Genomic DNA, 14,205 nt, shown 5'->3' with positions numbered 1-14,205 from the left:
GGTGTCCCGCGGTTGGTCTTTGGAGTCGGAGCAGCAGATTCGTGGTGGCAATGCGGCCGGAGGTAATCTGATCACGAATCAAGATTGGTGGAGAGAGGTTCGCCACCAGTCAGGAGAAGACGTTAACGAAAGACGGCATTAATCTCCCGCCGCGGCGTCTGCGCAGTCCGGTCTTCGGGCTGCTTCTCCAGGAAATGAATCTGCTGCCGAATGTCGAGAGTCCAGTGACTCGGCAGGAGAAGATGGCGACCGTGTGGGATGAGGCTGAGGTGGGGACCGGCAGGACTGGGGGTCCCGGTGCCGGGGCCAGCTGGGAGACGCCCTTGGAGGGAGGGGAGGAGGTAGCCAGGGGTCAGGGTCTGGGGAGGGGGCCGTTTGGGATGTGGGCAGAGGTTCAGACTCCGTCCTGGATTTATGGACTGGGAAACTGAGGCTGTGAATGGGCCGGGAGAACGCGGGATGCTTGTCCTGAGTAAAAATAAGTAAGTAAATGCATAAATAAAACAATTTTTAACAGCAAGATGGCATTGGGGAGGAAGTGCTCAAGATGTCCACAGAAGAGATCATCCAGCGCACGCGGCTGCTGGACAGTGAGATCAAGGTGGGCGCGCGACCCCCGTGCGGGCCCCGTGTGATCCCGGTGCCTGTATTGCTTCCTCCTCGGCCTCCCTGTGGAAGGCATAGGGCCTGCGGCTTCCTCCTCGGACCAGGAAAAGGGAAAACTAGCCCTTAGAAGGGACAAAAAGAGGGACAAGGTGGTGGGAGACCCAGCCTGAGATGAGCAGCTATCAGACTGCCTTTCACAACGAGGTCTTTTAGTATTCCTCTAATCGTCCTTTCAGGAAATCTCCACTTTACAGATAAGGGAACTGAGGCTCAGAGAAGTTTTTACTATGGTAAAGTACCCAGCCCTTACTAAGCAGCAGAACCTAAAACCTATATTTGCCTGACTCAAAGGCTTGTTCTTTTATCAATACTACAACTGTTTCAGCAGGAGGATTCCAAACTCGCCTCCTGTTTTGACTTCTGCAGGATGTAGGTACAGTCAGGCGTGGCTTTCAGAGAGCCCTAGAGCTGGGTGAACGGGTGCAGGAGGGTGCCCTGGGCAGCCTGGACCTCACCAATTACAGAGCCCTGACATGTGCCTCCACTTATCCTCATCCCAGATCATGAAGAGCGAAGTGTTGCGAGTCACCCATGAACTCCAGGCCATGAAGGACAAGATCAAAGAGAACAGTGAGAAAATCAAAGTGAACAAGACGCTGCCATACCTTGTCTCCAACGTCATCGAGGTGTGTGTGTATGTGGAGGGGAAGAGAGGGGGTCAGCAGGACTTGGAGACAGCCTAGGAGGGGCTGCTAGCAAAAGAGTGGGTGGAGGTTTTGAGGCCAAAGTGCATGTTAGAGCTACACATCCTGGGACCTTCTCCCTAGTGTGCACTAATGGAGAGATATAGGGCCTGATCAGGCCTTGGAAGTCTCACGTGTCTCCTTTTCTATTGGTTATTCTTCTGGGGTGTGAGTAGAAGGGATAGCTCCGCATAGAGAAGCAGCACCTAAACAGAGATCTTATTGGTCACCTGGCTTATCAGCAGCAACTTTTCTGGGCTCAGGGCTAGTTTCAGGAGTGGGAGAGGGATGGCCAGCCCTGCAAGTGTTGGGAATTGTCTTGGCCCAGGAAACCCTGGGCTCTGGGGAGTTGCAGGGGCTGAGCTTTTTCCCTTCCCAGCTACTGGATGTTGATCCCAATGACCAAGAGGAGGATGGTGCCAATATTGACCTGGACTCCCAGAGGAAGGGCAAGTGTGCAGTGATCAAAACCTCCACACGACAGGTGAGGCTGGCTCAATAATAGAATGGAGGAGGGGCCTGGGGAGCCTTCCTGACTGAGGACAGTAACTGAGGCTGCGCCTGTAATTTTTTCTACAGACCTACTTCCTGCCTGTAATTGGGTTGGTGGATGCTGAAAAGTTGAAGCCGGGAGACCTGGTGGTGAGTGGTGCCTGAGCCCAGGAAGGGCTTTTCCAGTGAAGTTTCTCCACCGGTGAGCTGAGCTTCTGCCTCAGCCCCAGGTCACTCCTGGCTCTGAATCTCGGCAGAGCAACCTGGGGAGTCTGGGATCATGTTTACTTGCTCTTTGATTCTTGTGTTGCCCAGTCCTGTATCTTTCCTTTCACTCTACAGACACCTGTCACCCAGCCAATTAGGTAGGCCTTGAGCTAGGATAAACCTGAAGGCCCTGTGCTGTGTCCTCAGGGTGTGAACAAAGACTCCTATCTGATCCTGGAGACCCTGCCCACAGAGTATGACTCACGAGTGAAGGCCATGGAGGTGGACGAGAGGCCCACAGAACAATACAGTGACATCGGGGGCCTGGATAAGCAAATCCAAGAGGTGAGGGAGGCTTGGCAGTTGCCAGCAGCCTTGCTAGCCTTTCATGTTTCTCCTCTTCATTGACCAGAGCATGTCCCCCTGATGTGTCTCTTATCTTCATAGCATCCCAGGGAGGCATGTGACAGGTTAGGAATCTGAGGTCCAGAGAGATTCACTTGCCCAGGGTCACATACAGTTAGGGTCAGAGCCAGGACTGGAACTCAGGCTCCTGGTTCTTGGCCCAGTGTTTTTCTGCCATATCCTGCTGTTCCTTGGTGGGGGTGAGCATTCTGTGCTCTGGTGATATGGGGGCAGGGAGAGGGCAGTGTCTCTAATTTGAGTATGAGGGGTACAGATGGGGTTGAAGCTAGTAAGGGTTGGGCTGTGGGAGCCCTCAGGGCTTCACTCTCCTCACCCAGGACTTCTTCCTGGCAGCTGGTGGAGGCCATTGTCCTACCAATGAACCACAAGGAGAAGTTTGAGAACTTGGGGATCCAGCCTCCAAAGGGAGTGCTGATGTACGGGCCCCCAGGTACAGGGAAGACCCTGCTGGCCCGGGCCTGTGCTGCACAGACTAAGGTGAGTGCTTTGGGAGGGATGAAGAGGAAGTGGGCAGAGCTGAAGCTCTACCAAATAGACTCACTCAAAGGGGCCTGTCGTGCCTTTGGCCTGACCCTGTCACCCCTACCCTCTCAGGCCACCTTCCTAAAGCTCGCTGGCCCCCAGTTGGTGCAGATGTTCATCGGGGATGGTGCCAAGCTGGTCCGGGACGCCTTCGCCCTAGCCAAGGAGAAAGCTCCATCTATCATCTTCATTGATGAGCTGGATGCCATCGGCACTAAGCGGTAGTGGGGTGCTGGGGGCCCCCCTGGGGATCCCTGTAGCAAGGGCCTTGACTCTCAGTTATGCTAAATTTCAGCTCCTTCCCACCCTGTCTTCTCCTCCCACTGGGATAGTGGCTCCTCTCCTTTTGAGGTTCTACGTCCTAAATTCTCTAGCCTCTGTGTTCCCCAACTACCCATTCTCACAGCTGCCAGCATAGCATGTTCCTTTTAAAATAGCAATCTGGCGGGCCGGCCCAGTAGCGCACTGGAGAGTGTGCCGCTTGGGAGCGCAGCGGCACTCCCGCCGAGGGTTCGGATCCCATGCGGAGACCGGTTCCCGCTCACTGGCTGAGCGTGGTGCGGGCGCAGCACCGAGGGTTGCGATCCCGTTGCCGGTCCCCGGTACAGGCACGACACCGAGGGTTGCGATTCCGTTACCGGTCAGTAAAAAAGACAAAAAGGAAAAAAAAAATAGCAATCTGGCCACCTCACTCATATGTACCCACAGTCCTTCACACAAATAGACTCTTTCTGGGCCTCCCCATTGCTCCTTGGGAGAAATGCTGAGCTTGCTGTGGCCTGCAAGGCCCTGTGTAAGGCTGCTCCTGCTCCCCTCCAGCCTCATCTACCTGTCCCTACTTCCCCTGCTCTGGACTCCGTCCACGGTGTCCCCTCGGTTTTCAGGCCCACCCTGGCTCTTCTCTAGCTGGTCGCCCAGCCAGTGTGTTTTCAGCCTTCAGATCTCAGCCTCAGGGAAGCTTTTTAGGGGCTGACTGCCTAGCTCCCCCTTGTGCTCCAAGTCTGGGCCAGATCCCTGCACAGTATTTCTAAGCTTTAGCTCAGTTTGCAATCGCATGTCCATCTGGGTGATAGCCTGGGCAGTGGCTGTTTGTGCTCACTGTTTTGTGCTAGGCCTAGCACCTGATCCAAGTAGCCTCTCCGGTCTCTGAATACTGCATTCCACAATCAATGACACCTTTAATGTGCCAGCCCTGGGCTGGGGGCCCCAAGTTGAGCAAGAAATTTCCCTGCCCTGGGCAGGCTTCTGGTGGGTGGAGAAGGGAGGGCTCTCCCCACGCTGTGGTCTCACCAGTGTCTCGGGCCTCTGGGGTGCCCCAGCTTTGACAGTGAGAAGGCTGGGGACCGGGAGGTGCAGAGGACAATGCTGGAGCTTCTGAACCAGCTGGATGGCTTCCAGCCCAACACACAAGTAAAGGTGAGTATTATCACTTACTGGATGGAGAAAGTGAGGCTCAGAGGTCAGGGAACCGTCTCAAGTCAGCCGGCTAGTGAATGGTGGGGCTAGAATTATAATTTGGGCCTATCTTTAATGTCCCCTGCTGTCTCACCTGCACCCTGGGCTGCCTCTGCCTTTTATGACCATGACTGCCCATCTGTGAATGCCTTCCTCCTCAGTGCAAGTTGCTGCTTCTCCTGTTCCTCAGGTCATTGCAGCCACTAACAGGGTGGACATCCTGGACCCTGCCCTGCTCCGCTCAGGCCGACTGGACCGCAAGATCGAGTTCCCAATGCCCAATGAGGAGGCCCGGGCCAGAATCATGCAGATCCATTCCCGAAAGATGAATGTCAGGTGAGCACGGATGTGAGCAAGACGCTGTTGCTTCTCTTTGTACTGTGCTCCCCAGCCTCCGTGACCACCATCTCCCCCTCCCCATGCACACACAGCGCTGTTCCACACGCTGGCCTGTTTCTCCCCGGTTGCCTGACACAGTCTTGGTGGGGCCCAGGCCCTCATCTGGGTCCATTGCTTCTTAGAATCCATGCCCCTGCCCCCTCCCTAACACTCCCACCTGAGAGGCCAGGCCAGAGGGCCAGTTTCCCAGCCTCCCACACCCAAGCAGATGCACACAGCCCAAGCATGGCCCAGGGGAATCTAGCCAGGGGCCAGGTACACCTGAGTTCAGACCTACAACCTTTGCCAGGTGGTGTGGCCTCTCTAAGCCTCATTTGTATTATTTGGGATTTTGGCATAATAGCATTGTCCTCAGAGGGTTGTGGTGAGGATTAGATGTGACAGGAATGAGCACAGTGCTTGGCACGTGAAGAGGACAGTATAGTAGCAGCAGTTCTGTGCTGCTGTGGAGCCACTCTGCTGGGAGTATGTGAGACCGTCTTGTCTCCATAACCCCCCGTTCCCCTGCCTCAGACTCGGTCAGTCCCTGGAGTCTCCATGCAAATTTCTAGAAGGCTAGATAGAGCTCAACAGGCACTGGCTGGCTGGTTAGCTCAGCTGGGTTCGGATCCCCTTACCAGCCAGCTGCCCTCCCCTCCAAAAAAAAAAAAAGGGGCACTAGAAATACCCTAGTCCCTAGTCTAACCTGCTTTAACTTACCCTCTTTTGTCACCCCATCTTGTACTGAGAAGAAAACAAGGTGCAGAGGGTAAGGGACTTGCCCATGGTCATAGGACAAGTTGATTTTGCTGCTTGATGGGGGTGTGGGAGGACATCTGCCCCCTCCCCATAAGTAACAGTCTGTGATGTCTGCCCTCTCCCCAGTCCTGATGTGAACTACGAGGAGCTGGCTCGCTGTACGGATGACTTCAATGGGGCCCAGTGCAAGGCCGTGTGTGTGGAGGCGGTGAGTGGTCTGGTGGCGTGGGTGCATTGCTTCCTGCCTTCTTGCCCCTTCCCTAGACAGGACAGGGGTGGAAGGTGCTTGGCTGGTGGAGACTGCTGACGGAAGAGGTTGAGAAGGCCCAGGCTTCTGGGAGCAGGGATAGGGGTGCGGGTAGATGCCCTAGCCCTGTCTGTGCTGGCTGCAGGGCATGATCGCACTGCGCAGGGGTGCCACGGAGCTCACCCACGAGGACTACATGGAGGGCATCCTCGAGGTGCAGGCCAAGAAGAAAGCCAATCTGCAGTACTACGCCTAGGGGCACCCCCAGACCTGCCCCTGGTCTCCTGCTGGTTAAAGTTTGTAATAAAAGATGGCTTTGGGTCCCTGCCACCTGACTGTCTTGCCTCCCCTGAACTCTGGGTGGCTGAGTGGGGGCATGTGCAGGAGGCCCTTTCCCCAGGTGCTGCAGTCTGGAAACCTGAGACAGCTGTGGGCCCCAAACCAGTTGTCAGGGTGAGGCCCTTGGGGTGTGTAGGGTGCTGCAGCTGTTTCCTGGAGTCTTCACCAAAGCCTTGTGTCCCTCTTCATAGCCCCACCTCGCTGAGCTTCTAGAGGCTTGTGGCCCTGCAGTTCCAGAATGAAGTGCTTGAACAGAGGCCAGCCTTTACTTTCTGTGTTTTGATGCTGTGGCCCTAGTGCTTGTCTGCTTATAAAGCCAGGCTTTGGGTCTTTGGTCCTTGAAAGTTTTTCCTAGTTTCCTGGCCCCTGGATCTTTGTTTTTTTTTTTTTGGCCACTGGCTGGGACAGGGATCTGAACCCATGACCTTGGTATTACTAGCACCACACTCTCCTAAGTGAGCTAACCGTCCGGCCCACCTATTTCTCCATATGCCCCTATTAGCTCTTTTGGTCCATTTCCTCTGGCTGAAAAGTGAGCCTTGAACAAAATCTATTCTGAGAGCCTTCTAGGCCTGATCTTCTGTCCTGCTATGTTCTCTCCCACTCCAACAGGCCCCCTGTCCTCTCACACAGTTTGCTTTAGGATCTCGCTGATCCCTTCCTGTCCAACTTTCTAGCTCTCCCACCTCACATGAGCTAGTGTGGGTCACTATTCTTTGAGGGCTCATTCTATGCCACATGCTATACAGGTCTTAGTGCGTAATTTTATCTAATTATCTGGATAAACACTAATAGCGTATCCCCGCTTAATAGCTATGCTTAAGAAACTGGGCCGAGTGGTGGCTGGTGAAGACAGCCATGGGTTTGTTCCTTGGGTCTATCAGGCCTAGACCTGTTAGGTCCTTTAGTCAGTTATCTTGCTGGTAGGTGAAGCAGATATTACACACCTTCTAAGTGTTTTGCTGATAGAAATACTTAAAGCTAGGCACTGCTAGCTAAGGATGGAGCTGATGTGATGTTAACACCACCTATACCAGACTCCATGACACTGCACAGACTCTGCTGATCCTGGCCAATGGGCTACTAAAGATTCTGCTTGGCTTGGAGAGAAAAGAGGTGGACAGGACTTCTCCTTTCTGCATTCTCTGATAGCACAGAGGGGAAGCAATACCACCCAGTGCCTGACCTGAACCCTTGAGCACCACACTCTCCTAAGTGAGCTAACCGTCCGGCCCACCTATTTCTCCATATGCCCCTATTAGCTCTTTTGGTCCATTTCCTCTGGCTGAAAAGTGAGCCTTGAACAAAATCTATTCTGAGAGCCTTCTAGGCCTGATCTTCTGTCCTGCTATGTTCTCTCCCACTCCAACAGGCCCCCTGTCCTCTCACACAGTTTGCTTTAGGATCTCGCTGATCCCTTCCTGTCCAACTTTCTAGCTCTCCCACCTCACATGAGCTAGTGTGGGTCACTATTCTTTGAGGGCTCATTCGATGCCACATGCTATACAGGTCTTAGTGCGTAATTTTATCTAATTATCTGGATAAACACTAATAGCGTATCCCCGCTTAATAGCTGTGCTTAAGAAACTGGGCCGAGTGGTGGCTGGTGAAGACAGCCATGGGTTTGTTCCTTGGGTCTATCAGGCCTAGACCTGTTAGGTCCTTTAGTCAGTTATCTTGCTGGTAGGTGAAGCAGATATTACACACCTTCTAAGTGTTTTGCTGATAGAAATACTTAAAGCTAGGCACTGCTAGCTAAGGATGGAGCTGATGTGATGTTAACACCACCTATACCAGACTCCATGACACTGCACAGACTCTGCTGATCCTGGCCAATGGGCTACTAAAGATTCTGCTTGGCTTGGAGAGAAAAGAGGTGGACAGGACTTCTCCTTTCTGCATTCTCTGATAGCACAGAGGGGAAGCAATACCACCCAGTGCCTGACCTGAACCCTTGGACCTTGTTATCAGCACGAGGCTTTAACCAAATGAACAAACCGGCCAGCCCTCTTTTCTTAATGAATGATGATTTCACTGGAGCCAAACCTGGAGATAACTTTATAGATGGAGCTCACTTCCTTGATTAACGGCCAGCCCTCTTTTCTTAATGAATGATGATTTCACTGGAGCCAAACCTGGAGATAACTTTGTAGATGGAGCTCACTTCCTTGATTAAATTAAGGGGGTAGCAGGGGAGAAACTCCTGGCTTTTAGGTCTGTAAAATAATGTCAACGTCCTTGAGGGTGGTGAGGGGCAAAAATGGTGTAGTGCCAGGCTCATATGGGTGCTCAGCCATTATCAGGGTAAAAGGCTAAAAATGAAGCAAGCCAGGAAAACATGAGATGTTCAGAGATGCACAGTTCTGACACAAGGACCTGGCCAGGAGCACCGAGGAAAAGCCCTGCTTGGCCATGGGATCTCGTGTGCAGAACAGGCAGCCGGTTTGTGGATAATATTTATTTGTACCTTATCTATAGAACAGGTATTTACAGATACAAACAGAACCACGGCAAAGTCGCTGTAAGATCATTCAGGCCCTCTCCATGGCTAGTTCTCAAAACATCAACAGTCAAGCGGCAGGGCTGGAGCCCAGCTGTGGAGAGGTCCAGCTGAGTACTTGGGCGTCAGCCAAGGGAAATAGCTGGGGATTATGGCTTCTGCATTCTCCCAGAGCACATTCCTGAGCACTGACAATGTGGAGCCCTCACCACCCCCACCTTATCCCTAACCCCAATGGGAAAGGAAAAGGGGCCCGAGCGGGGACAGGCAGCTGTGGCTCATTCTCCTGCCCAAGTCTCTGCCTGGACCCTGTGCTGGCAGGAGCATCCCTGAGCTGGACCGGGAGACCTCTGGCCTGGGGCTGCTCGCTGCCCTGCAGGCTGCCGTTTGGCAGCTGGAGGTGGCAAGAGCTGCTGGTGCTGCCAGGGAGCATTCGCTGGGGGAGGAGTTGGCCAAGGGCAGTGGCCCTGAGGAAGAGCTCTTGGAAAGCATCTCCCAGCTCAGTGCTGGAAGGGAGGGACTGTCAGTGCTGAGAGGACTGGTAGCTATATGAGTACCTGCCTCTCCTTTCTTTGGCTGTAAAAGTGGCAAAGGAAGGGCTGGGAAAATGCACACAGCAGCGAGAAGCTGCCCCAGCCTTGGCCCCTAGGCTGCCCGGGGCCTGGTGCATGAGCAAAGAGGGGGTTTACTCCCTCAGCACAGAGGCACAGAGGCCCAGGGGGCTCCAGTGGGAGGCAGGACAGCTGTGGGGTTCCCTCCAATCCTGGGTTCCTTGGGCCACTCTCTCCCCTTTGGGATACCACTGAGGCAGGGTCCTAGTGAGGCAGACCTCTGCTTGGGACCAATGCTGCTGTTCCTCACTGCTTACTCCGGGAGGTGCGAGATGGCAGGGTGGCAAGGAGAGAAGACCACAGTGTAGCAGGGGCAGGCACACAGGGATCACAGTGTTGGTCTCACGCATACACACCTCTGGCCACACGTGCACGCCACACACATGCCCCCTCGCTTGCTCTCACAGGCACTCATCCTCTCTGCCTCTCACATACACAGTCACAGAGTGAATCAAGTCTCTTATTGCTGTGTGGGGGTGGGGGCTTCGGGGATGATTACTCCACAAAGAGTGAGAACAGCACCATCACCACGATGCCCATGCAGAGCAGGAGCACCTGCTGCAGGGAGTGCCTGTGGGGAGAGGGGCCAGGGCTCAGGGTGGTGGCATTGGCAGGGGGAGCAGGCAGAGGCCAGGAGCTCCTTCCCAGTCCCGTGGGCCCCGTGAATATCAGTCCCAATGGGTCACTCACCATGGGTCATCTTCCTCCAAGAGGTCTGGCAGCACATTCACCAGGGCAATATAGAGGAAGCCGCCAGAGGTGAAGGGCAGGATCCAGGCCACTGTCTCCTCTGCAGCGAGAGAGGAACGCGCGACTGGCTGGGAGCACAGGGGACCCTATGCACCCCACTGCCTCCTGCAGGGGAGACCAGGGCAGCCCCGACCCTTTGGCAGGTCCCCTCTGCTGACCGCCACCACCCACCACACCCGTACCTACTCCCTTGGGAGACTGTGTGCAGATGGCGAAGCAGGCGCCCAGCAGGCCCCCCAGAGCTGTCGAGAGCTGCAGCTTGGCTGCGCTCCATCGGTCAAAGCCGGCCCGCAGCAGGATGGCAAAGTCGCCCACCTGAGGGGAGGTGCAGATGTTCACCCTGGGCCCCAGTTGGACTAGATCCCAAATGCCTCAGGTAAGGACACAAACACCAAGCTCCATGCCCCCACAACCACCCTGCCCCTGGGACCAGTCCTGCGGCGGCTGCAGCTTGGTGGGGGAGGAGCTCTAAGCCCACACAGCCCAGCCCCAGCCTGCTGCTGCCCCAGCTCCATGCCGTGCTGACCGTAGGAACCTTTAGTCCTGGGCCCCTTGAGGCCGCCCTCCGGGCACTCACCTCATGGGGAATCTCATGCAGGAGGATGGCCATGGTAGTCAGGAGCCCGATCTGCAGGGAGGGGAGCCTGAGTCTGCGGGGTCTGTGCCAAGGGCCCGGCACCCCACTTGCCCACTCAGTCTACTGATATTTACTCTGCTTGTTTGGGGCTGGACACTGTTCTGGCTACTGGAAGTACAGCAGTGAGTAAAAGAGACAAGAAACTTGCCCTCATGAAGCTAACAGTCTAGAGGGGAGACAGAACCGTGTGGTTATTCAGTCTACTGATATTTACTCTGCTTGTTTGGGGCTGGACACTGTTCTGGCTACTGGAAGTATAGCAGTGAGTAAAAGAGACAAGAAACTTGCCCTCATGAAGCTAACAGTCTAGAGGGGAGACAGAACCGTGTGGTTACGTGCTGATGGGTGCTGTGAGGAAAAGCATGGACTGGTGCCGTGGGCCAGGAATACAAGGGCCTCATTTAGTTGGGGAGGTCAGCAAAGGCCTCGCTGAGGAAGTGCCAAGGCCTGAAGGATGAGTCGTCAGCCGTTCGAAGAGTGGGAGGAAGAACATTCCAGGCAGAGGGGACAGTGTGAGATAGGAAAGAGCTTGGCTAGTTCAAGAGTAGGCAGACCACTGGGGTCAGAGCACAGAGGGCAGAGGGAGGAGGTGGAGGGAGAAGCGTCTAGAAGAAGACCCCTAAGGGCCAAGCCTAGCAGCTGGAGATAAAGGCATCCCAACAAGGAATGGTGGAAACAAGAACAGACCAGTGCCTCGGGACAAAAGTTCAGGGAAACCAAAGAGGTGGCTATGGCAGCATCCAGGAGAGCAGCAGGGAGGACTGTGGGCTTAGATGAGGGTACTGGTAATGGAGGGAGCCAGAAGCAGACAGACTTGAGACATATGCTGGAGGTGGAACCAATGGTCAACACCATTCCCACCAAAATTGCCTGAGCCCCACCTGCGCCCCCCCACACCCCACTTACCTTCTTGCTCACAAGGAAGCTGGCGGCCACAGCTAACCCGTGAGTGAAGTTGTCAATGGTGTTGGCCAGCAGGTTGAGGTAGCCACTGACCTGGGATAGGGGAGAGAGAGCCAGGCTGAGCGAGGCAGCAGGGCTGAGTCAGGCTGGCTACCTGGGTGTGTGGCTGCAGGAAGAGGGGGCCCTGAGTGGGCCACTCACTTTGATGCTCCGGACCACAGCACTCGGGCCGGGCTCTGCAGCCGGCTGGGCCAGACAACGGCCTCCATTGAGCGCGGCAGCAGCAGCAGTGGGGTTTTTGCTGGGGGCCTAGGGCCAGGAGAAGGAGGGAGAGGTGACATTAGATGCCCCCCACTCAGCCAGGGTGGACACAGAAGGGGACAGAGATGGATAAAGAGACAGGAGCACCTCTTTCCTCTGGCTAGACCTCTCTGCTGCTCCATCAGTGGGTGCCCCAAACTCAACAAACACCTGATCCCCACACTGCCGTCACTATCCGTCTATCAAAACAAGCCACAGCAGGGGCTGATGTGTCCCTCCCCAGATCCTCCTAAAGAAGTTGGCCCAGCATCCTACAGTTCCCAGGAAAGGTCCAAGAGATGCCTCTTTTCAGGGGTCAACTCAGAACCCATGCCTCCAGGGCACCACCAGAGAACACAGGATGGTGTATCCAGGCCCTGGGGCTTGGGGCTCACCTGGCTGGTCCCCTCCTCCTCCTTGCTGTCCAGGAACATCTTCTCCAAGGCCAGGAAGGTCAGGAAACCAGCAATGACCCACAACCCCAGTTGCTGTTGCTGCTGTAGGCTCTGCCCCTTGCCACCTGCAGAGGGCAGCACTGACAGACCAGGCCAAGCCAGGGCCATAGGAGGGGGCTGTTTGGAATGGGACCTAGTCCTGGGCAGTGATGGGGTGGGGGTCCAGGACTGGCTGATTGGGACCAGGATGCTGGAATCAAGAAGATGACCCTTCCTCCCAGGCAGGTTCCCTGCCAGATGCCCAGAACCCGTCTCCCAGTCATTTCGGCAGAGCAGGCAAAGAGCAGGCAGGGCCTAGGCCATCCCTGGGCATGGACACCAGCTCCCCACTCCTGCCCTCTTGCCCCCAGCTTGTGCTCACTTACCAGGGCTGGTGCTACAGGTGTAGGCCCATGCCTCGGGCAGCAGGTGCAGAAACACATTGCCTAAAAGTCCCCCCAAGGCAAAGCTGAGCAGCTGCTTCAGGCGCCAGGCCCCAGCTACAAGGCAGAAATACGAGGTCTGGGGGCTGACTCTCTGGAGCCCCTGCCTGACCTCTGCCCCACCCACCTCACTGGGCTCTGTTGCCTCAACCAGACTTGTAAGCCTCCAGAAGGCTGGATGTGGGCTGCTGCTCTTCCTGGGTCCCCAACCCACAGGCCCAGCACAGGTGAGTGCTCAGCAGGAATACACCTTAATGACTGTGGGGCCACTACTGCTTCATGGTTAAGAGACTGGGCTTTGGAGCCTGACAGATCCCAATACCCCAACCCACCAGTTGGCGACCTTAGGCAGATAACTTCTGAGACTGCCCATCTGTAAATTGATTCTTGTAGGAATTAAATGACAATATATATAACCAAGTGCTTATTAAATAGGAATTTTTCATTCTCAGTCACTGCCACTCTCAGAAAAGCGGCAGAGATTTGGGGACTTTGCAGACTTGTAGCATCCAGAGTTGGAAGTGCCCGAAGAGAGCCATATACAACTCCTTGGTTTTTTTTTTTTTTTTTTTTTCATAGCTTACTCTCTTGGCTTATAACCCCTTGGTTTGATAGAGAAACTGAAGTGCCTAGAAGACACAGGCAGCTGGGTGGTGAGGTGGGATCCCAAGGGAAGCTGCTACTTCCAGGCTGTGTGACCTTGGGCTGGTCCAAGAACCTCTCTGTGCCTGTGCTTCTCCACTTGTAAAATGGAACTAATAATCCAAGTGCTCCCTCCAATGACCTGGCAGGGCAGCTCTGAGGAGGGAATGAGCTGATTCCCAGGCATGACAGCAGGCCCCCATGAGGGCTCTGTGCATGGCTGTGGCACCAGCACTCAGCCCAGAGCCTGGCACAGAGGTGTTCAGTAACAACTGCTAAACAAACAGTTCCTGGGCCTAGCAGGCAGCACAAGCCTCTGGGGTGCTCATTTATAACAAATTCCTGAGGCCCTGGTCCAGACCTACAATGTCACACTCTTGGGTTACGGGATAGGCACCTGCATTTTTTTTTTTTTTTAAAAGATGACCGGTAAGGGGATCTTAACCCTTGGCTTGGTGTTGTGAGCACCACGCTCAGCCAGTGAGCGAACCGGTCATCCCTATATAGGATCCGAACCCGTGGCCTTGGTGTTATCAGCACCACACTCTCCCGAGTGAGCCACGGGCCGGCCCAGGCACCTGCATTTTTAGCAGCTCCCCACATTATCTTTTTCATTTCCAATTACAACATGTTATTTGTGAACAGGCAGTACATGCACATGACACAAAAGGGTAATCAAGGAAAAGCCTATCTCACAGATCCCCCCCTAATCCCTAGAGGCAGGCCCTGCCACCAGCCTATTGTATATTACTGCAGAAGGCTGTCCCAGCTGCTCTTGGTTTGAGAACTCTTATGCTATGAGTGGAGACTG

At 54.7% G+C, this 14,205-nt stretch overlaps 2 protein-coding genes across 2 annotated transcripts; one reads left to right on the top strand and one right to left on the bottom strand.

Annotated features, from left to right (window-relative positions):
• Position 1: 1 nt before the first annotated feature.
• PSMC3 (proteasome (prosome, macropain) 26S subunit, ATPase, 3) lies at positions 2-6,165 on the top strand. The gene is made up of 12 exons (XM_008585261.1): positions 2-269; positions 518-601; positions 1,167-1,292; positions 1,729-1,833; positions 1,929-1,991; positions 2,256-2,393; positions 2,808-2,951; positions 3,069-3,217; positions 4,316-4,412; positions 4,642-4,787; positions 5,715-5,796; positions 5,981-6,165. The coding sequence occupies exons 1-12, from the start codon at positions 195-197 to the stop codon at positions 6,089-6,091; spliced, it is 1,320 nt and encodes a 439-aa protein (XP_008583483.1). The 5' UTR covers positions 2-194; the 3' UTR covers positions 6,092-6,165.
• A 3,250-nt stretch (positions 6,166-9,415) lies between these two features.
• On the bottom strand, positions 9,416-12,809 carry LOC103600925 (zinc transporter ZIP13-like; the record flags this gene model as incomplete). The annotated part of the gene is made up of 8 exons (XM_008585278.1): positions 9,416-9,856; positions 9,976-10,075; positions 10,218-10,350; positions 10,613-10,663; positions 11,579-11,668; positions 11,777-11,884; positions 12,271-12,395; positions 12,696-12,809. Coding segments are annotated over 8 exons (797 nt in total), but the record flags the coding sequence as incomplete, so codon positions are not given.
• Positions 12,810-14,205: the final 1,396 nt, after the last annotated feature.

The sequence above is a fragment of the Galeopterus variegatus genome, unplaced genomic scaffold, assembly GCF_000696425.1.
Source record: "Galeopterus variegatus unplaced genomic scaffold, G_variegatus-3.0.2 Scaffold3509, whole genome shotgun sequence".
NCBI lineage: Eukaryota > Metazoa > Chordata > Mammalia > Dermoptera > Cynocephalidae > Galeopterus > Galeopterus variegatus.
Note: the sequence above shows the minus strand (reverse complement) of the source record. Positions and strands in the feature narration are given on the sequence as shown.